The 23,933-nt window shown below is 34.8% G+C and overlaps 2 protein-coding genes and 1 long non-coding RNA gene across 3 annotated transcripts; all 3 read left to right on the top strand.

Moving 5' to 3' along the window:
• The first annotated feature begins 704 nt into the window (after positions 1-704).
• LOC105790156 (receptor-like protein 7) lies at positions 705-4,079 on the top strand. Its single transcript, XM_012617596.2, has 2 exons — positions 705-3,769; positions 3,871-4,079. The coding sequence occupies exon 1, from the start codon at positions 767-769 to the stop codon at positions 3,743-3,745; it is 2,979 nt and encodes a 992-aa protein (XP_012473050.2). The 5' UTR covers positions 705-766; the 3' UTR covers positions 3,746-3,769; positions 3,871-4,079.
• Positions 4,080-7,916: 3,837 nt separating this feature from the next.
• On the top strand, positions 7,917-22,628 carry LOC105793058 (receptor-like protein 9DC3). Its single transcript, XM_052634437.1, is given in 15 exon segments — positions 7,917-8,134; positions 8,517-9,034; positions 9,253-9,802; positions 9,910-10,105; positions 10,745-10,855; positions 11,933-12,026; positions 12,151-12,223; positions 12,334-12,426; positions 13,655-13,838; positions 14,105-14,220; positions 14,353-14,406; positions 15,348-15,432; positions 16,372-16,603; positions 18,530-18,903; positions 22,053-22,628. Coding segments are annotated over 15 exon segments (3,474 nt in total).
• On the top strand, positions 19,357-20,175 carry LOC105790155 (uncharacterized). The gene is made up of 2 exons (XR_001132418.2): positions 19,357-19,441; positions 19,810-20,175. It is a non-coding gene; the product is annotated as an uncharacterized LOC105790155 (long non-coding RNA).
• Positions 22,629-23,933: the final 1,305 nt, after the last annotated feature.

Below are 23,933 nucleotides of genomic sequence, written 5' to 3'. Positions count from 1 at the left end.
ATGAAGTGTGTGGATTGCCATATGAATTGTCACGTCAATTTAATTAAAAAAGTTATTGTTTAGTCAGATTTTCATTACAAAAAGTGACTGACACTATTTGAAAGGTTTATGGTCAAATTTAACTAAAAAAAGAATAAGGGCCAAATTTAATTACTTTTCTTAAAGTGATCTAATTGATAACATTATTAATGAACTTCTTTCGCATTTAAATATGTGACATTTTAGTATTAAGAAACTTGATTTAAAAATCAAAATTTAATTCATAACACATATTAAATTTAACATAAGTTAACAGTATGATCATAGCGATTTCAATTTTTAAATCAAATAAGTAGAGGGAAATTAGGCATAATGTCAAATTTAACTGTCAACATATATATTTTCAATTTAGTCTTTGTCCTTTTTTTGAGTTAAATTTAACTCTCAGTCTTTTAAAAAGAGTCAATTTAACCATTAATATTTCAAAAAGTTTATCAACTGAATTTTAATTTTTAAATCAGACAAGTAAAAAAAATTAAATTCCTAGAATTACAAGCATAGGGGCTAAATTTCAAAACTTCAAAGGATACGGGAACTAGCGACGTTATTAGACCACAAATTTTACTATCGTCTAAAAATGAGATAGACTTACTTGGTTGTTCTTATAATACACATCCCTTTCTTTCTTAACTTTCTGCTTGTTTCTTTTTTGGAACATCCTTTGTTATAATAGACATCCTTTGTTTCTCAACTTTGTACTTGTTTCTTTTTTGGAGAAAAAAAAAATATGGGAAGCCTTTACCTGGTTTTGGTGCTCTTGCAACTTTCATGGACTTTGTCTTCCTCTCTTCCTCCTCCATCCTCTCATTTATGTCTCCCACACCAGAGAGATGCTTTGCTCCGTTTTAAAACCACCATTTCTGTTGATTGTTATTTTAGTTATGATAGTGATTATCGAGATCCTTACCCCAGGATAGACATAGAGTCATGGAGCAAAAGCATTGATTGTTGTTCATGGGACGGAGTGAAATGCGACAATGTGACTGGTCATGTAATCGGCGTCGATCTTAGTCAGAGTTGCCTTGTTGGTTCTCTCTTTGCAAACAACAGCCTCTTTCAACTTCACAATCTCCAATGGCTTGACTTGAGCTCCAACAACCTCAGAGGCTCTCTTCTTGAGAACACCAGCAGCTTGTTTCACTTTCATGGACTCCAACGACTCAACCTTGCTGATAATGATTTCAATGGCCCCATCTCATCGAAGTTATTTAGCCAGTTGGTGAGTTTAACCCATCTTAATATCGCGGGTAATGAATTCTCTGGCTTAATCTCGAGATTTGATGGCCAAGGTTTTGACATGCTTGTAACAAACTTGACCAAATTAAGAAACCTTGTACTTAATGGTGTAGATATGTCTGATGTTGCACTTACTTCCTTTCTAAACTTGTCTTCATCCCTTGAACATTTGAGTCTCTCCCATTGTCAATTACATGGGGAATTTCCAACTCAAGTTTCTCAGCTTCCAAACCTCAAATATTTAGATTTAAGTGAGAATGAAAATCTCACAGGTTATCTCCCTAACACAAACTGGAGTAGTGGCCTTGAGTTGTTGGACCTTTCCCATTGTGGTTTTAGGGGGCCAATTCCAGCAACATTTGGAAATCTCACTAAAATCATTTCCGTTAATTTACAACGAAATTCGCTTGAAGGACAGATTCCAGATGTTTTTGGAGAGCTTAGAAAATTAACTTCTTTGAGCTTTTCTTCATGCAATTTGAGTGGTCCACTTCCGACAACTATCTTCAACCTCACAAAAATTGTCGGTTTGGATTTGTCAAATAATCACTTGGAGGGTCCCTTGCCAAATCATGTTAGTGGGCTTCAATTTCTTGAGGGTCTTTGGTTACATAATAACTCTATAAGTGGTGGAGTACCATCTTGGTTGTTTACTCTGCCATCTCCACTCTTGGACCTCAGTTATAACAAACTAGTTGGTCCGATTGATCGAATTCAGAAGCCTAGTTCCATCCGATCAGTTGATTTGAGTAATAATAACATTGGTGGTTCAATACCGTATTCCATTTTTTATCTTGTGAACCTTACTTCACTTGACTTGTCTTCAAACAACTTGAGTGGTGTGATCAAGTCAGATATGCTTTCAAAACTCACGAGTCTTGAAGTTCTTGATGTTTCAAATAATAGTTTATTATCATTAAGCACAAGCGGCAATGATGTGAACTATTCTTTCCCCCAGCTTAGATCTGTGAACTTCTCTGGTTGTAGCATAAGGCAGTTCCCGAATTTCTTTCAAACATCGAACTTGGAGGAATTAGATCTTTCAAATAATATGATTTCTGGTGGAATTTCCAAATGGGAAGCTGAAGGGTGGGAAGGATTGCTATCGTTGGACCTTTCTCATAACTTTTTGATTGCTTTGGACCAATTTCCGGGGAACAATTTGGATTATCTCAACCTTCATTCCAACTTGCTTCAAGGACCAATTCTTTCAACTTGCTTGAATCCTCAAATTCCAAATTTAAAGGAGTTGGAAGTGATCATCATTTCAAAGAACAAATTGACAGGAAACATCCCTTCTTCTATTTGCAATTTGAGTTCAATTGATGTTCTGGACTTGTCCGAAAACAACTTGAGTGGAACTATTCCTGATTGTCTTGGAAATTTTAGCCATCTCACGTTCTTGGATTTGCAAATGAACAACTTCATTGGCAAGATCCCTGATTCTTTTGTGAGTAATCATTTGAACCATCTTTTACTCAATGACAATCAACTGGAAGGATTGGTACCGCCATCTTTGGTTAATTCTACTTCATTGGAACTTTTAAATTTAGGGAACAACAAGTTAAAGGATAGATTTCCCCATTGGTTAGCTTCGCTTCCAAGTTTGCAAATACTTATCTTGAGATTTAATAGATTTTATGGATCACTGCCTCATTCTGTAGCTTCATCAAACTTCTCTGCATTGCGAATAATTGATATATCTGGAAATGAATTTACGGGCACTTTGTCCACAAAACTCTTTCGAAATTTGAGAGCAATGAAAGATAAACCTAATGAGTGGTCGTACTCCACAGCTACATATGGTAATGGCAGTTATGAAGTTCCTGTGAATGTAACAACAAAAAGATTGGAGCTTGAATTGACGAAGGCCGTGGCCTTTTTTGTATCTATCGACTTGTCAAACAACCAATTCTATGGAAAAATTCCCGAGGACATCGGGCAACTTATTTCCCTGCAAATGCTCAACTTCTCTCACAACAATTTCACTGGTCCTATCCCAGCATCGTTTGGAAATTTGGTAGCACTTGAATCATTAGACCTTTCATCAAACAAGCTTGGCGGTAGCATTCCTTCTGAAATGACAAATCTGACATTTCTTGAAGTGTTGAATCTTTCGGAAAACAATCTTGTTGGACCAATTCCTCATGGGAATCAATTTTATACCTTTGATAATGATTCCTATAGCAATAACTTGGGATTGTGTGGATTGCCATTGTCCAAGCAATGTATCAACCATGAGGGGGGAGAACCTCCTTCACCATTGGTGGTGGAACATGATGGTTCTAAAATACCCTTCTTTTGGCAAGTTGTAATGATGGGGTATGGAAGTGGAGTAGTGATAGGATTGAGCTTGGGTTACATTGTAGTCACAACCGGAAGACCATGGTGGTTTGTTAGAATGGTGGAGAGAGATTGGCAATACAATTTCACAAGGTGGGTACGAAGAAAGAGAGGAAGAAGAAACTAGCTCTGCATCCAACATCTTGCTTAGGTGAGTTTCTTTTCTAACAAGTATTTCATAAGTTTCATCTTTCTTAATCTAATATTTGAGTTAAAACATGTTCTCTTTTTCTGTTTTGTAATTTGTAATAGTGGCATTGGAAATCTGGGATTGAATTGGATGGGAAAATTCATCATGTTCAGCTTCCTTGAGAGGGATTAAAATAAATCAGTGGGATTGTTAATTTAGCAAATGATATGAGTGTATTTGTATTCATTATAATTTCTAAATTTGTATTCGTGGGTGTTGTGTAGTAATGTTTTAAGTATTGCATAAACTTAAACTATTAAACAAATATTACTGTAAGTGTCAAATTCTTGTTGTATGAATTCCAATGCCAAATTCTAATTGTTATGAAGGAGTTTAAATATGATTTTTCTTAAATTATAAGATTGAAGTAGTAAATTTGTTAGATTTAGTGAAACATTTGATTTGTTGTTGTTCTACTTTCAATTCTTATTCTTAATATTTATAAGTTAAATTATTGTTAATTATTAAAATAAAATATTTGAAAAAATCTTATTAAACTATGTTTTCAAATTCTTAAAATTGATATTGAACGGTAAAATTTAATTAAAAATTAAAATAATAATAAAATTTAGTAAAATTCAAAGTTTAATAGTAAAATGTAATCGCATAAGAGTTTAATGACAAATTTACTCATATTTTCAAATGGAAGGCCAAAGGATGTTGAGTTCTCGTAAGTTTCTGATAATTTTAGAGCAATTTGAAGAAAATAGTTGGAGAATTTTCCACCTTCATTCCAACTTGCTTGAATCCTTGAATTCCAAATTCACAAATATACTTTTACGCACTTTATTTCGGAGAATAGTTTCATAATAAATATAAAGTATGGACAATGAAATTGGGATATAATTAAGACTTGGTTGACTTGAAAACAACGTGTTCACTATTCTTTCTTTCTTTCTTTCTTTTTCCAAAGAAAGAAAAAGAAGAAGAAGAAGAGTAAAGTAGTACTAAAGTCTAAAATGGGATGGACTTTAGTGGAGCAATTAAAACTTGGTTAACTTTAAAATGATGTGTTCACTTTAGTGGAGCAGTCCAAAGGAGAATTTAGGGGCGACTCGGTCTGGAAAATTATTATTTTGGCTCTTTAGAAAAGTTTAAAATTTCAAATTAATAAAAGAAAATTTGCACTTTGGGCTCCTTAAAATTATAAAAATTGAATTTAATCCTTTAAAAATTATAAAGATTTAAACTATTAAAAATTAAAATTTCATTTCGGCCCCCCTAAAAGAATGTTCTGATAGTATCAGTAAAATAATAAATTTAGCCCTAAATATTGACATATATTGATTTAGTTATACTTTTTAAAAAATTAACCCTCAAAACTTACAAATGGTCTCAATTTGATACTCAAAATTTACCTTCCTCTTCCACTTCGGCACCACTACCATTGTTGCCTCTAAAGAGAAAGCTAATTATGGTTTTTCTTTTTTTTACGTATGAAAAAACAATTTGATTTTGGTTATACGTTATTCTGGTCCCATTAATCATAAATATGATCAAACACTTGACATCCACTATATAACTTTAATTATTGGATTGTTCATTGGAAGGTAAAGGAAAATACTATATACACACTACTTTCCTTCAACATTCATAATTTTGAATATTGATATAAAATTGATTGCCTCCATAATTTTGAAGACGATATAATGAAAGCAATAATTTTAATCACATCACCATACTTATTTATCCTAAGAAAACTTTTTGGCTGCATAAATGAGGGTTCTTGCTGCAAATCCAACTAATAACAATAGTAAAATCTAACTTCAAATTAACTCACAGATCATAAGAGTGCATTTGTCTTCATCATAATTTCTAAATTTGTATTGCATAAGTGTAAGCAAATATGATGTTTAACTGTCAACTTTCTGTTATCTGAATTCTGAAGCCAAATTCTAGTTGTTAGTATTGCTTTGCATGTATGGCATATGAGATGAGTAAAAAAATTATGGTGTTCTTACTATTGACAATATGATTTTTTTAAATTATGGAAAGCAATCTATTGAATGAAACTATAATAACTTAGTATTAATAAAGTAAATAAGTAAAGAATGAAGTTATGGGAAGTGAAGAAAATATGGAAGTCAAGGTCTCAAAACAAAAAGTAGGAGTTCAGCTTATTTGTTGCAGCTTCTGTGAATGGGAGAGAGACTTGAAATCAAATTTCCAATAGACAGGGAAAGACTGGATTCTCTATTTTGTCTTCTGCAATGTTTTGTTTGTTTATATTTGTGATTCGAACACAGATTATCCTTGAAGAAAGTGAACGTCCGACCAATAAACTATTTGAACTCATACCATCAACTTACATAAAACCTCAATTTTTATTACGTGTATCATCAACTTAAGAGCATCGATGAATTTCATAGTTGAAATACCACCCATTTTTATTAACATTCATACTTTTTCAGAGCATTGACTAGCATTGTTGTTGCAAATCCAGCTAATAGCACTAGTAAAATCTAACCTTAAATTAACTGGCACGAGTAGTAGACCCTCGCTCATAACTTTTCTTTTATCACTTTGGAGCAATTTCCAGGAAAGAGTTTGGAAATGCTCAACGTTGGTTCCAACCTACTTTAAGCGCTAGTTCTCTCGACTTATTTTATAAGTCGGAGGTGTATAAAAAAAAAATCTATAAAACATCTTAGAATGCAATAATACCGAAATAGTAATACTTGTCCTTTTTCATAAGTCAATTTAGTCTTAACTCGATTTGGTATGATTATTGTTATCAATGTATAAAGATGTGGGTTCGAGTGCGCTGAAACACATTATCCTCCTATTTATGGATTAAAGAAGACCTTAAGTAATTATAAGTACTATGGAAAGAAAAAACAGATATAATCAAATTTTATAAAGAAAGTGTTGAAAGAAAATTTTGCTTCCAAAAATATATGTAATCACCTTTAATTTCAAAACATCTAAACCCAAATTCAAAGCCTTAAATTCCTCTTAACCAAATCCCAATGAGTCACTCAACTTTCAAAGACTTTGACCAGTCTAGTCTTCTAGGCCTACCATCCTGGAAATAATTATCATAATTCCATCCATATCCCATCACATGCTTGTTAAATTTAATTTTTGGATGTTTATATTTTTTTTCATATTTTTTGTCAATTTGGTTATTATTATTTTTTGAGTTAAATTTATCTTTTGGCATTTTAATAGGAGTTAAATTGAACCTTAAATTTATCTTTTGGCATTTTAATAGGAGTTAAATTGAACCTCAATCTTTTGAAAAGAGTCGGATTGATTTTTAGTGGAAATACGGACTAAAATGTTACATTTTTAAACATAGCATCATCATGTCAATTCATGTATACTTTTTATGCTAATATTTTGAAAATTTATGAACTTTTTATAATTATTTTAGAATTTAGAATTTTTATCTTTATTTTTAAAATTATATGTTGGTATAACATATAATACAAATAATGTCATGTCGGCATTAATTGTATGTGTATTGTCATGCTAACTTTATTAAAAATTATTGTTCAGTCAAGTAATTTCATTAAATAGAAGTGATTTGACACTTTTTGAAAGATTAATGGTCAAATTTAACTAAAAAAGGATCAAATTGACAAAAATTGTAAATGTTAAGAGCTAAATTTATCATTATGTCTAATTTCTAATACTAAAATTTTGGTTTAATTAACCCTTGGTCCCTACCTTTAATCTTTCAATTTTAAAATTTAATCTCTTTATTTGAAAATTAAAGTCTAATTGATAACACTATTAATGAACTTTCGTCACATTTGAATATGTGGTATTTTAGTATTAAAAACCTGATTTAAAAATAAAATTTAATTTATAACACATATTAAATTTAACATAAATAAATTAATAGTATTATTAAAAGGACTTTAATTTTTAAACAAGACAAGTAGAGGGAAATTAGGTATAATATCAAATTTAGCCTTCAATCTTTTTATTTTTTTGTCAATTTGATCTTTATTTTTTCTTTTGAGATCCTCAACCTTTTTAAAAGGTCAATTTAACCATCAATATTTCAAAAATAGTGAAATATTGTGTTTATTCTATTTCTTTTCTTTCCAAAAAAAATATTTATAACTAATATTTAAACATTATATTTCAAACAAATTATATGAACAAAAGCATTGATTGCTGTTCATGGGAGAGAGTGAAATGCAACAACGTGACTGGTCATGTAATCGGCTTCGATCTTAGTCAGAGTTGCGTTGTTGGTTCTCTCTTTGCAAACAACAGCCTCTTTGTTGAGTTTAGTTCCCATGCAAAGGTGGCCATGCACGACATGCAAAGGTGGCCATGCTGGAAGAAATGGCAGCAGGCAATTGATCTGTGGTATGCAGCAGTTGGAGAATGAAGTTGCTGATTTGCTTGTTGCATTTTGTTACCCTTTAAGCCTTTTGTGATTTAGTTCAAATTGAACTAAGTAGGTAAACATTTTGATGTATCTTTGATGTTGATTGACTGATAATTCAGCAATACAACTTGAGCAAGTCATATTATCAAGTTTCAATGTAATTTAGTCGTGTTAGGTACAAGATTAGGTGGTAACTTGTCTATTTTTGTGATGTGTTATCTCATATATGTAATGGTATTAAGCCCCTTTGAATGTTAATGAAAATTAGCTCATTTTTCATTCAAATTATCTCTCTTCTTTTCTGTTTTCCTACTTGCATTTTTCTTTCTCCTTTTCTTGCTTGATTGTTTCTTCTCCAAGTCTCGAGGCTTGCTGTCCAAGCAAAGCTTCAGCAGCTTGCTACTACCTCCAACACCAACACTCTTTCAACTTCAAAAACCTCCAATGGCTTGACTTGAGTTCCAACAACCTTAGAGGCTCTCTTCTAGAGAACACTAGCAACTTGTTTCACGTTAATGGACTCCAACGACTCAACCTTGCTGATAATGATTTCAATGGCACCATCTCATCGAAGTTTTTTAGCCAGTCGGTGAGTTTAACCCATCTTGATCTCTCTTTTAATGGGCTCTTTGACTTAATCTCAAGATTTGATGGCCAAGGTTTTGACACGCTTGCAACAAACTTGACCAAATTAAGAAACCTTGCACTTAATGGTGTAGATATGTCTGATGTTGCACTTACTTCCTTTCTAAACTTGTCTTCATCACTTGAACATTTAAGTCTCTCATATTCTCAATTACACGGGGAATTTCCAACTCAAGTTTCTCAGCTTCCAAACCTCAAAGTTTTAGATTTAAGTGAGCATGAAAATCTCACAGGTTATCTCCCTAACACAAACTAGAGTAGTGACCTTGAGTTGTTGGACCTTTCCAAATGTGGTTTTAGGGGTCAATTCCAGCATCATTAGGAAATCTCAGTCAAATCATTTCCGTTGGTTTACATGGAAATTCGTTTAGAGGACAGATTCCAGATGTTTTTGGAAACCTTAGAAAATTAACTTATTTGAACTTTTCTTCATGCAATTTGAGTGGTCCAGGTCCACTTCCGATAACTATCTTAAACCTCACAAAAATTACCCATTTGGATTTGTCAAATAATCACTTGGAAGGCCCCTTTCCAAATCATTTTAGTGAGCTTCAATTTCTAGAGGTACTTGAGTTATATAAAAACTCTATAAGTGGTGGAGTACCATCTTGGCTGTTTTCTCTGCCATCTCTTCCACTCTTGGACCTTAGTTATAACAAACTAGTTAGTCCCATTGATCGAATTCAGAAGCCTAGTTCCATCCAAGATGTTAAATTGAGTTATAATAACATTGGTGGTTCGATACCGTGTTCCATTTTTGATCTTGTGAACCTTACTTCACTTGATTTGTCATCAAACAACTTGAGTGGTCCAATACCATATTTCATTTTTGATCTTGTGTACCTTAGTTATCTTGATTTGTCATCAAATAACTTGAGTGGTGTGATCAAGTCAGATATGCTTTCAAAACTCACGAGTCTTGAAGTTCTTGATGTTTCAAGTAATAGTTTATTATCATTAAGCACAAGCGGCAATGATGTGAACTATTCTTTCCCCCGGCTGTGAGATTCTCTGGTTGTAGCGTAAGGCAGTTCCCGAATTTCTTTCAATCATCGCAGTTGGAGGTTTTAGATCTCTCAAATAACATGATTTTTGGGGGAATATCCAGATGGGAAGCTGAAGGGTGGGAAGGATTGCAATACTTGGACCTTTCTCATAACTTTTTGATTGCTTTGGAGCAATATCCAGGAAACAATTTGGATTATCTCAACCTTCATTCCAACTTGCTTCAAGGACCAATTCTTTCAACTTGCTTGAATCCTCAAATTCCAATTTTAAAGGAGTTGGAAGTGCTTGTTGGTGCTGTAACTGAAACTAACAGACTCAGCACAGACTTGTCGAGCAAGTCTCGAGACTTGCTGAGCAAACAAGAGAATTCGAGCAAAAGAAAGAAAGAAAAGCTAAGAAAATGAATAGGAAAATTGATGAACAAAACTGAATTATATTCATAAAATTGAATAATGGCATAATGCCAATACATAAACCAAGCACTAAGCTTGTCAAAAACAGCAAGTAATTACCTAAACATCACCTACTCCCACTAATTACATGGAAACTTGAAATTTTAGCTTGTAAACCTATACAAAGTTGTGTTTACACTCATACATAAGCTAATTACATCACCAACAACCTAACTTAGTTAGAAATGAACTAAGATTACATTTCATTGACTAGAAATTACAAAATAAACAAAAATAAGCTTGCATCAGCAGCTCCTGCATGTCTTGGTCTTCATGGCCTGCATGCTGTCGAGTTTGCTGCATGCTGAACCAACTTCATCACTCCTCTTTGGTTTGCATGGAGCAAACACCTAGCTTCTTTCTTAGACATTCGAACCTTGTGACACTAAGGGCTTTGGTTAAAATGTCTGCAAGTTGATCCTCTGAATTACAGTGGATCAGCTTTACTTCCTGAGCTTGCTTCATTTCTCGAACAACATGTAGCTTGATGCTGAAATGCTTTGTTCTTCCATGGAACACTGGATTTTTAGCAATTGCTACAGCAGATTGGTTGTCACAGAAGATCTCAGTAGCTTCCTCTTGATGCACATTCAAGTCAGCTAAGATTTTCCTTAGCCATATGGCTTGGTTGACAGAACTTGCTGCGGCCACATACTCTGCTTCAGCAGTAGATTGAGCCACTAGACTTTGCTTCTTCGAGCTCCAGCAAAACATGGCTGAACCAAGTTTAAAAGAATACCCTGAGGTGCTTTTCATGTCATCTATCGAACCAGCCACCACTATCGAGTAGCCAAACCACTTGATTTCCTTCTTTGCTATACTTCAAACCATAGTTCAAAGTGCCTTTGACATATCTCAAGACTCTCTTTGCGACTTGGAAATGCTTCTCATTGCAAAGAATGCAGAATCTTGAGAGCAATCCTATAGCATACATGATGTCTGGTCTAGTGGCAGTCAAGTATAGCAAACAACCAACTAGACTCCTGTAGGTTGTTTCACATACCTTCTCAAAAACACCTTGGCTCGATAGTTTTTCTCCAACAGCAACAGGTGTTTTAGTTGCCTTACTGTTTTGCATGGAAAACTTGGTCAGAATCTTTGTGGCAAAGCTTCTCTGGCTTAGAAATATCTCATTCTGTACTTGAGACACCTCCATTCCAAGAAAATAGGACATCTCCCCAAGATCAGACATTTCAAACACTTCCTGCATCTTGGTCTTGAAATCACCAAGATCGCCGATCTCCTCCTCGTCACCGAAGGTCATCAACATACAGGGACACAATGAGTTGTGTTTGTGTCCCTTGTTTCTTGACATACGATGTTGGCTCACTCTTGCTTCGATCGAATCCCGATCACCAAGTAGCCATCGATTCTCACTGCATCAGCCCTTGGAGCCTGTTTTAATCCATATAGGGCTTTCTTCAGTTTGTAGACCATATACTCTTTGCCAGCTATTTCAAACCCTTGTGGTTGTTCAACATAGATGTTTTCATCTAGGAAACCATTCAGAAAGGCTGATTTTACATCGAGCTGATGGATCTTCCACTCGAGCTGTACTGCTAAGCCAATCAGTAGTCTGATGGTGTCGAGCCTGGCCACTGGTGCAAAGGTCTCCAGGTAGTCCAGGCCATATCTCTGACTGAACCCCTTGACTACTAGCCTTGCTTTCAGCTTGTTCAAGGTACCATCAGCATTCTGCTTGGCTTTGTACACCCATTTTACCCCAATCACCTTCCTTTTGACTGGCCTTTCAACCAATTCCCAGGTCTGGTTCTTCTCAATCATGTTGATCTCCTCAGCCATTGCCTGCTTCCACCCTTGCTGAGCCTCAGCCTCTTCAAAGTTGCTTGGTTCAGCTATGGCTACATGAGCCCTTTCATAAATCTCAGTCAATGGCATTGTTCCTCTGACTAGTTCATCATCAATGTCCATTTCTGGAACATTTTGGTCTGGCTCAGCTTGGTCTGTTGCAAGTTCTTCAGGAACTTCTTCAGGTTCATGTCTTTCCCAGTTCCAACATGACCTTTCATCAAATACCACATCCCTGCTAACTGACACTTTGTTTGTTGAAGGATCCAAGATCCTATAGCCCTTTTTAACAGTGCTGTAGCCCACCAGTACAGCAGGTTAAGCCCTTTCAGACAATTTGTCCCTTTTAACAGCAGGTACATGTGCATAACAAATGCATCCAAAGACTTTCAGATGAGCCAGTGATGGCTTGAAGCCAAACCAGGCCTCGAATGGGGTCTTCTGATCCAAGGCCTTTGTTGGTAGTCTATTTTGAATGTATGTTGCAGTGTTAACTGCTTCTGCCCATAGTGTTCTAGGCAAATTCTTCTGAATCATTAAGCATCTGGCCATATCCATCAAACTCCTGTTCTTCCTTTCACTTACACCATTCTGCTGAGGTGTATATGTGTTGGTAAGTTGATGTTTGATGCCTGCCTTATCACAGAAGGCTTGGAACTGAGCTGAGGTGTACTCAGTCCCATTATCAGACCTTATGGTCTTCAGCTTGCAGCCTGTTTCAGTCTCAGAAGCAGTCTTGAACTTCCAAAACACTGAGGCCACCTCTGATTTTTGTTTTAAGAAGTAAATCCAACAATATCTTGAAAAATCATCAATGAACAATATAAAATACCTGTTTCCACTTAATGACTCAGTCTTCATAGGGCCACACACATCAGTATGCACCAGTTGGAGTTTTTCAGAGGCTCTCCAGGCTTGATTCGAGGGAAATGGGAGTCTGCCCTGCTTTCCTAGCTGACATACTCCACATACATCATCATGGTCCACTGAGTTGATGAAGTTTTCAGCCAGGTCTTCTCTGACCATTCGGGCCATCGATCTGAAGTTGGCATGTCCCAGCCTTTGATGCCACAACTTGGATTCATCCGATGTGGTCATGTAGGCAATGTCGACTTCTTTGTCCAACAACCACAAAGCTCTTATCACCATAGGATCGCCATCGCTTTGGATCCACTTGGATCACCGATTTGCATCGGTTGTCTTTGAACACAACAGAATACCCTTTCTCCAGCAACTGAGCTATGCTGAGCAAGTTTCTGTCAATTTCAGGCACCAAGAGCACATTTGAAATCACTTTGGCACCTGTAGAAGTGCATATCAGCACATCACCCTTGCCTTCAGCTTGAATGAAATGACCATTTCCTATTTTGACCTTAGTTCTGTAGCTTCTGTCTAAAGACTTGAAGATTGCAGCATCAGGTGTCATGTGGTTGGTGCATCCACTGTCTAGGAGCCAACCAGATGAAAACCTTTCCTGAGCAGCTGAGCGTGACACAGCAAAGACTTGCTCCTCTTGGTCACTGTCCTCCTTAGCTACTCGAGCCTCAGCTTTCATCTGTTGAAACTGATTGTGCCTTGATTTAGCCTTGCTCTTGCAGACTCTCTCATGACCCTTCTTCTTACAATGCTGACATACAGCTTCTGGATTAAACCAGCACTTTTCTTCTGGATGACCAACCCTTCTGCAGTGCTTGCAAGTCTGACCTTCTCTCCTTGCAGCATCATTCTTTGGCTTGTCTCTCCAGGCCTTCTTGCCTTTGTAGGCAGTGTTTGTTCTTGCCTGAAAGGCACCTTCTTGATGCTCCTCCAGCCTGCTTGCTCTCCTCTGCTCTTGAGCATATAGAGCATTGATCAACTCTGTCAGGGAGATGGTGGACAGATCCCTTGAGTCCTCGAGAGATGAGATTTTTGCCTCATACCTCTCAGGCAGAGTTGCTATAACCTTCTCCACTATCCTAGCTTCATTGAACTGCTCTCCAAGGAGCCTGATGCTGTTAATCACAGCCATAATCCTGTCAGAATATTGCTTGACAGTTTCTTCTTCCTTCATCTTCAAATTCTCGAAATCTCTCCTCAAGTTCAACAACTGTTGTCGCTTTGTCCTCTCTCCCCTTGAAGCTCTTCCTGCAACTTGTCCCAGTTCTGTTTTGGTGATTCACAGCCATAATCCTTGTGAAAATCACATCAGACACTGAGTTCTGGATGCAAGACATGGCTTTGTGCCTCTTGGTCCTCTCATCAGCATGCTGCCTGATCTGAGCCACTGTTGGATTGCCTTTAAGTGGTTCTGGTTCAACATCTGAGTTGACCACCTCCCACAGATCGTATGCCTGCAGGTAGGTCTTCATTTTGACCACCCATATGTGATAGCCTTCTCCATTGAAGACTTGAGGTGCAGCTGGTGAAAAGCTTGATGAAGCCATGTATTTGTATAACAGATCCCTTAAGAAATAGGCTCTAGATACCAATTTTTGGTGCTGTAACTGAAACTAACAGACTCAGCACAGACTTGTCGAGCAAGTCTCGAGACTTGCTGAGCAAACAAGAGAATTCGAGCAAAAGAAAGAAAGAAAAGCTAAGAAAATGAATAGGAAAATTGATGAACAAAACTGAATTATATTCATAAAATTGAATAATGGCATAATGCCAATACATAAACCAAGCACTAAGCTTGTCAAAAACAGCAAGTAATTACCTAAACATCACCTACTCCCACTAATTACATGGAAACTTGAAATTTTAGCTTGTAAACCTATACAAAGTTGTGTTTACAGCTCATACATAAGCTAATTACATCAGTCAACAACCTAACTTAGTTAGAAATGAACTAAGATTACATTTCATTGACTAGAAATTACAAAATAAACAAAATAAGCTTGCATCAGCAGCTCCTGCATGTCTTGGTCTTCATGGCCTGCATGCTGTCGAGTTTGCTGCATGCTGAACCAACTTCATCAGTGCTCATAATTTCAAAGAATAAATTGATAGGAAACACCCCTTCTTCTATTTGCAATTTGAGTTCACTTGGTGTTCTGGACTTGTCCGAAATCAACTTGAGTGGGATTATTCCTGATTGTCTTGGAAATCTCAACCATCTCCAGCTCTTTGATTTGCAAATGAATAACTTCATTGGCAAGATCCCTAATTCTTTTGTGAATAATGAATTGGCCCATCTTGTATTCAATGACAATCAATTGGACGGATTAGTACAGCCATCTATGGCTAATTGTACTTCATTTAAACTTTTAAATTTAGGTAACAACACCTAAACGGATAGGTTTCCTAGTTGGTTAGCTTCGCTTCCAAGTCTGCAAGTTCTTATACTGAGATTTAATAGATTTTATAGATTATTACCTCATTCCGTAATTTCATTTAATTTTTTTTTACGTTGCGAATAATTGATCTCTCTGAAAATGATTCACGGGTATATATCCATAAAACTCTTTTGAAATCCTTTTAAGTAACCATTTTAAATTCCTAAATAATAATTTTTGAAACTTTTAAGTTTTAACCGTAATTAAAAATTTACAATGTTTACTTATTGAAATCAAAATTTTATAACAGCAATATTTAAATTAATATTTACTTATTAAAATTCAATATTTGAATATATTTCTTTTCCAAGTTTTAAACATTATTAAAAAATTTACAATATTAAACAGTGATTTTATCAAATGTTAAATAAGTTATATTTGGTATAATATTTATTTATAATTCTACAGTTACGATCCATAAATATGCAAGATATGGATATATGGTAACATATATTGATCATATATGGTAATATATATTTTAAATTAGATTTGACCCTTTCAGGTATACCATTCACACCTATAAATACCATCCACATATTCAAACAAAAACATCAGTGAACAAAGCTTTACATCGAAGAATAGCAAGGTAATAATAGTAATTCATTTTTTAACTCATTATTTTCATTTTATTACATTTTAACATCTCTTTCCTAGTTAAAGCACACAATACTATTATAAACCAAAATGGGGTTGGCTCATAGATTGTGAATCTCCATTAATATATGTGCATATACCTTTCATCTCTAATCTTGTGCTCTTTTCTTCAACTTTGTTGGTTTATCATATGACCCTCCATTGTTATTTTGGGGATCATTAAGGAACTCTTATACCTATTTTAAATTTAACATAATTTGTTCTCTTTATTTTGATAATATTATTAGTAGGCCCAAATTGATAATACATTAAGTTGTAGTTATTGTTAAAGTGATCAGATCTGTTGTTTTTTGTTGTAGGGAGCAACAAAGGGGGGTTTGTTGAACTTTGAAGATATTTCCAATGGAGGCTAAAAGGGTGAAGTTTGAGTTAGTGTTGATTGTCATGGCAATGGCAATGGGGGTGCTAGTTTTGAGTCCTAGTCTTGCGGAAGGTGCATTCGGGATCCAGCTCAATCCATGCACTCTCGATCAATGTATTGCTGCATGTAAAAAGATTTTGCATGAGAAATTCCTTAGTGCAACTTGTGCTTCAGGCCCTCAAGGGAAATACTGCATCTGCTTAGGTTGATATAACTTGCTTAATGCTTACTTAAATTTGCCAATTGGATATGTACTTATGATAAAAAAAAAAAAGAGATATAAATAAAATGTTTATATTCGCTATGTTTGTATTACTTTTTTTTTAACTCATAACTCACACGTCCACGTAAATTACACTACTAGTGAACCTGCGAATCCAACCCAAAACCTAAGAATAAATTAACACCATTTTGGCCAATATGCCCAGTGTTTTTATTGATATAATTTATGTGCTTGATATATGATATAGTTAGTTAAATGTTGATCTATGATTTTTGGACTCCTTATTTTCTATAATTGTCACAACCTGAAAAATTGAGTTGGAAGAAATTTGGTTAGTGAAATCAAGAGTGGTTACATCTTTGATTTTGAGTTAAGATTGTGAAATTTTTTTATAGTAAATTAATTTGGTTTGGTGTTTAAGTGTGTTGCTTGTGAGTGTAAAATTTTGAGTTTGAATCTTTTCCCTTGAATTTTTGCTATTTTTGTTTAAACCCCTATCTTTGAACATCTTATTTATAAATTATTTTCATTCAATTGTTGATAAGAATAAGCTTGTTAGTTTAGTGGTTGGGTTTTAGCTTACCCTTTAGTCTTATGTTTGAGTCTTTGTGTGTGCAAAGTGAAAATTGTTTTTGTTTTAAGTTTTGAGGAAATATGATAGGTGGACAGTTAGTGGGACGTGGGTAGTTTTGAATTAACCCAAAAATCTCTCTCACGTTTCACTCCTCACTTTCCCTCATGTCATTTTCTTTTTTCTCTCAATTTGTTAATCATTCTTCTACTTGTTTCTCAAATTTTGTTTCCTTGTTGGTTCAATTTTTGTCTGGTTTTCCTTTCTTCTGTCGTGACTGTTGCCATTCTGTTGTGCCAATTTTCTTAGCAGGTAGGTGTTTAGCCAATTGGTAAGAGGAAATCTGGTGTTAGTAATTCCTTTTTCTTTAATTTCTGTGATTTTGCTCACATATTGGGTCTTGGTAATTGGTTTGATTTGGTTTGAAGTTTTAATGAATTACTATACGAATGGTTTGGTGGAAATTTGGAGACTAACGTTTCTCCGACGACTTAGTTACTGTTGAAGGTCGTTGTTTTGACACTGCTCTTGTGAAGTAAGTGCTCATGTGTGTATTTAGGGACTATTTTCTTTTAAGAAAAGTGGTGAAAGTTGGGTTAATTTGTGTTTGTTAATTGATTCGTTTTGGTGTGTAAGGTTTGGAGTGCACTATTGTGTGGTTTATCAAAACTTTCATCAGGTGTGTGATTCAAACTCAAAAACTCGATTGGAACTCGAAAAAAAACCTCGAAAACAAAGGATGTTTTCGAAACTGCTCTACATCACACAACCATATGGTTGGCCATGTGTCAGGCCGTGTGCACCACATGAACACGTGTTTGATCGTGTGTCAGTCTGTGTGGAGCACACGGGCATGTGTGATTACACAGGCAATTCGGGCAGGCCGTATGGGGCACACGGGCGTGTGTGATCACATGGGTAGTTCTGGTAGTTTGTGTGGGCCACACGGGCTGGTCATTTAGACCGCGTGGGCCCATTTTTCGAAAATTTTCACTTAGGCCCGTTTGATTTAGAAATTCGTAATTAAACCTTGTGTGGGGTCTGTTTGGCTTAAATAAGATTCGAAATGTGACATTTGTCAATACATGTCAGTATGTGATATGATTAAGGTAGGTGAAAAATGTATGTATGATATGTGTTTTGATAACTTTGAGAGCTTAATTTCGTGTAAAACATGCATGACATTGTATGTAGAATAACTATTAGTATAAGCAATATGATATTTTATGATCTGTAAGATATGTTTAGGTATGCATGCTAACCATTCATGTGTTATGTATGTATGTATGTTAAAGGAGTTGGAAGTGTTCTATCATTTCAAAGAATAAATTGATAGGAAACACCCCTTCTTCTATTCGCAATTTGAGCTCACTTGGTGTTCTGGACTTGTCCGAAAACAACTTGAGTAGGATTATTCCTGATTGTCTTGGAAATCTCAACCATCTCCAGCTCTTTGATTTGCAAATGAATAACTTCATTGGCGAGATCCCTAATTCTTTTGTGAATAATCAATTGACCCATCTTGTATTCAATGACAATCAATTGGACGGATTAGTACAGCCATCTATGGCTAATTGTACTTCATTTAAACTTTTAAATTTAGGTAACAACACCTAAACGGATAGGTTTCCTCGTTGGTTAGCTTCGCTTCCAAGTCTGCAAGTTCTTATACTGAGATTTAATAGATTTTATAGATTATTACCTCATTCCGTAATTTCATCTAATTTTTTTACATTGCGAATAATTGATATCTTTGAAAATGATTCACGGGTATATATCCATAAAACTCTTTTGAAATCCTTTTAAGTAACAATTTTAAATTCCTAAATAATAATTTTTGAAACTTTTAAGTTTTAACCGTAATTAAAAATTTACAATGTTTACTTATTGAAATCAAAATTTTATAACAGCAATATTAAAATTAATATTTACTTATTAAAAATTCAATATTTGAATATTTTTCTTTTCCAAGTTTTAAACATTATTAAAAAAATTTACAATATTAAACAGTGATTTTATCAAATGTTAAATAAGTTATATTTGATATAATATTTATTTATAATTCTACAGTTACGACCCATAAATATGCAAGATATGGATATATGGTAACATATATTGATCATATATGGTAATATATATTTTAAATTAGATTTGACCCTTTCAGGTATACCATTCACACCTATAAATACCATCCACATATTCAAACAAAAACATCAGTGAACAAAGCTTTACATCGAAGAATAGCAAGGTAATAATAGTAATTCATTTTTTTTACTCATTATTTTCATTTTATTACATTTTAACATCTCTTTCCTAGTTAAAGCACACAATACTATTATAAACCAAAATGGGGTTGGCTCATAGATTGTGAATCTCCATTAATATATGTGCATATACCTTTCATCTCTAATCTTGTGCTCTTTTCTTCAACTTTGTTGGTTTATCATATGACCCGCCATTGTTATTTTGGGGATCATTAAGGACCTCTTATACCTATTTTAAATTTAACATAATTTGTTCTCTTTATTTTGATAATATTATTAGTAGGCCCAAATTGATAATACATTAAGTTGTAGTTATTGTTAAAGTGATCAGATCTGTTGTTTTTTGTTGTAGGGAGCAACAAAGGGGGGTTTGTTGAACTTTGAAGATATTTCCAATGGAGGCTAAAGGGGTGAAGTTTGAGTTAGTGTTGATTGTCTTGGCAATGGCAATGGGGGTGCTAGTTTTGAGTCCTAGTCTTGCGGAAGGTGCATTCGGGATCCAGCTCAATCCATGCACTCTCGATCAATGTATTGCTGCATGTAAAAAGATTTTGCATGAGAAATTCCTTAGTGCAACTTGTGCTTCAGGCCCTCAAGGGAAATACTGCATCTGCTTAGGTTGATATAACTTGCTTAATATGCTTACTTAAATTTACCAATTAGATATGTATCTTATGATAAAAAAGAAAAGATATAAATAAAAAGTTTATATTGGGTATGTTTATGTTACTATTTTTTTAGTTCGTAACTCTCACATCCACATAAATTACACTACTAGTGAACTTGTGAATCGAATCCAAAACCTAAGAATAAATGAATACCATTTTGGCCAATAGGTCCAGTGTTTGTAACACCCAAAAATCGGGGGTTAGTAGAATCGGGTTTGTGAGTTGAGAGAGAGAGTGTGGTTATGCCCTAATTTTTTATATTATTTGTGCATTTTAAAAAAAATAAATGAGGTATTGATTTGTTGGATAAGTGTTAAAGAAACGTTACTTGAAACCCAAGTTCAAATCACTTTTATTGCACCATTTTTATTAGTTTACAAATTTTGCCTCAAATCCTAGCACATGATACGCCTTGTTTTTAAAATAAATATTGTAAAAATATTTCAAAAATAAGAAATTGTAGTTAATGGATAAATGAAAAAAAACATGGAAATTAGATTAAGGTCACAAGTACAAATCTTTTCCCAATCCTTATTATATTTTTCAGCTAAGTCAATTGTCAATTTTCCCTACCATAATCGTTCACCCTCTTCCTCTCCTATTTTCTTTCTTCCCTAGTGTGCCGCCGCTCAAGCCACCAAGATTCACCATCAATTTATCTTCTTTTTGCAACGGGTTTGTGCACCGTTACTTTCTTCTTCTTGCTGTCATTTTATCATAAAATTTTCATCCTTAAATCTGAAATTTTAGCACTCAAGATCAACCTCCATTGATGCCCCAAAAGAACTCCGTTGCTACTCATTTCACCTAACTTGTGTAAGTTCTTTGTTTTCTTTAATTTCTTGATGAATCTTGTAAGTTAAAAACCCAAACTTTTAAATTTGAAATTTGAGAGATTTTTAAAGATTTAATGAATATTTTCCATATTTTTAATTGATCTTGAAAGTGGTTTTAAATTAGCTCTAATTCCGCCATCACAGGTGGTGGTGCGCGCACCTGTCAGCAAGAAAAGGGGATGTTTTTCTTTATTTCTTTTCCATATTTTTCCAGCATGATCTTGGATTCTTGAACCCCTCCTAACCAGCCTTGAAACATGTGTTAATTAGGGAAAATTGATCTTGATCAATCGATACTTCAGATCTAACAATTCGAGAAGCATAAGTATGGGTAATTGTAAACTAGTGAATAGTTTCAGATTAGATATTGAGAAAATTTGTTAAGTGATCAAAAAAGGAATTTTTAATCATAGATTAGCTACTGAGTTTTCAGTAATTAAATGTGTTAGGTGCTGACTTCAATGCCCCAAATTAGCAGTAAATTCGAAAGACGTTCGCGCTTACAATTTGCCTCAAATTAGTGTAAGAAATCTAACTAGTTTGGATTCTGAAAATTATTGTATTTGTAATGGTTGGATTGAACCCATAAGTGGGTGTTTGGGGTTGTTTAAGAGGCATATTGATTGAATTTAATACTGATTTTTAATTTAGGTTAATTTTAAAGCTTATTAGAGATTTACAAGTATGCTGTGAAAGACCGTAAAATAAGGTATTGGTCTTAAACTCAATAACTTGATTGGTAATGATAATTATTATGATTTAATTGGTGCTTCAGCTTACTGATTAGGCTTGACTTAATAGCTAAGTAATTAAATTTGTGAGTGGCCGAATCAGGTACGTTTGCAAATTGAGTTCACTTAGTATTCTTGACTTATCCAAAAACAACTTTTGTGGAACTATTCCTGATTGTCTTAGAAATTTCAACTATCTCCAGCTCTTGGTTTTGCAAATGAACAGCTTCATTGGCAAGATCCCTAATTCTTTTGTGAATAAGAGTGAATTGAGTCATCTTTCACACAATGACAATCAATTGGAAGGATTAGTGCCACCATCTTTGGCTAATTGTACTTCATTGAAACTTTCAAATTTAGGGCACATTATCCACGAAACTCTTACGAAATTTAATAGCAATGAAAGATGAGTGGTTATACTCCTCAGCAAGCTTTGTTATTTATGAAATTCATGTGAATGTAACAATGAAAAGATTGGATATGGAATTGACAAAGACTCTGCCCATTTTTGCATCTATGGACTTGTCAAACAACCAATTTTATGGAAAAATTCAGGAGGACATCGGGCAACTTATTTCTTTGCAAATGCTCAACTTCTCTCACAACTTCATTGGTCCTATCCCGACATTGTTTGGAAATTTGGTAGCACTTGAATCATTGGATCTTTCATCAAACAAGCTCAGTGGCAGGATTCCTTCTGAAATGACAAAGCTAACATTTCTTGAAGTATTGAATCTTCCAAATAACAATCTTGTTGGACCGATTCCTCATGGGTATCAATTTGATACCTTTGATAATGATTCCTACAGTGGTAACTTGGGATTGTGTGGATTACCACTATCCAAACAATGTGTCAACCATGAGGGGCCGAATCGCCTTCACCATTGGTGGTGGAACATGAAGGTTTTGAAATACCCTTCTTTTGGCAAGTTGTAATGATGGGATATGGAAGTGGAGTGGTGCTAGGACTGAGCCTAGGTTACATTCTATTTACAACCGGAAGACCATGGTGGTTTGTTAGAAAGGTGGAGAGAGACTGGCAATACAATTTCATGAGGTAGGTACGAAGAAACAGAGGAAGAAGAAACTAGCTCTGCGTCCAACATCTTATTTAGGTGAGTTACTTTTCTAACAAGTATTTCGCAAGTTTCATCTTTCTTAATCTAGTATTTAAGTTAAAACATGTTTTTTGTTGTTGTTGTTGTAATTTGTGATAGTGGCATTGGAACTCCGGATTGAATTGGATTGGAAGATTCATCATGTTCAATTTCCTTGGGAGAGACAAGAATAAATAAGTGTGGAGTGTTGTTGATATAGCAGATGATATGAATTGTAACACCCCTAACCCGTATTCGTCGCCGGACTAGGGATAAGAGGCATTACCGGACTTATCGGAACATTTTACTAACATTTCACAAATCATCATTCATACATGATCATTATACCAAGTTCTCACATTCTTTCACAAGCCAAAACATACCAAAATCTCATCCAAGCACAAACCAAATTGACCATTTCTTTTGGTCATTCATGAACATCAAAACATACCATTTTCTCATCACATATTCAATACCAAAACCAAACCATATTTGCAACCATAAGCTAGCCATATCATATGGCATATTACATTCAACTCAAAAACATATCTTAACTTATCTAGTCTATACATGCCATACTTTCATATTCACATTTTCAAAAGGTACCAAAATAGAGTTCGATAGTGTGGTGATGATCCTCGACGATCCCCGAGCTCCCGGTAGCTTCGATATCTATAAAACAATGCAACACACACACAAAGTAAGCTTCCAAGAGCTTAGTAAGCCATATACAAATAAACTTATCATCAAAGCAAATATACATCATATCACACATGTATTCCATAGCCAAATCCATACACCAACTTTGAAGTTAACATACATTTTATATAATCCCATTTCACTTGCACATATGGTACATTTTTCTCATTCATATTTCACATATCTTCTATGGCACATATACATACCTTTCATGATCAAATATTGAACACATCTCAAACGTACCTGATTCGGATATACTTTAACATAGTCATACATTTCTCGGAGTGCCCGTTGAACCGTTCGGAATCAAATAAGGATACTCATATAGCTCGAAAGCTGGTACAATGCCAACGTCCCAGACGTGGTCTTACATGTAATCAAATATCACTGCCACTCTCCCAAATAGGGTCTTACACGAAATCAAATACGATGCCGATGTTTCAGA

Source organism: Gossypium raimondii, chromosome 8 (assembly GCF_025698545.1).
Source record: "Gossypium raimondii isolate GPD5lz chromosome 8, ASM2569854v1, whole genome shotgun sequence".
Classification (NCBI taxonomy): Eukaryota; Viridiplantae; Streptophyta; class Magnoliopsida; order Malvales; family Malvaceae; genus Gossypium; species Gossypium raimondii.
Note: the sequence above shows the minus strand (reverse complement) of the source record. Positions and strands in the feature narration are given on the sequence as shown.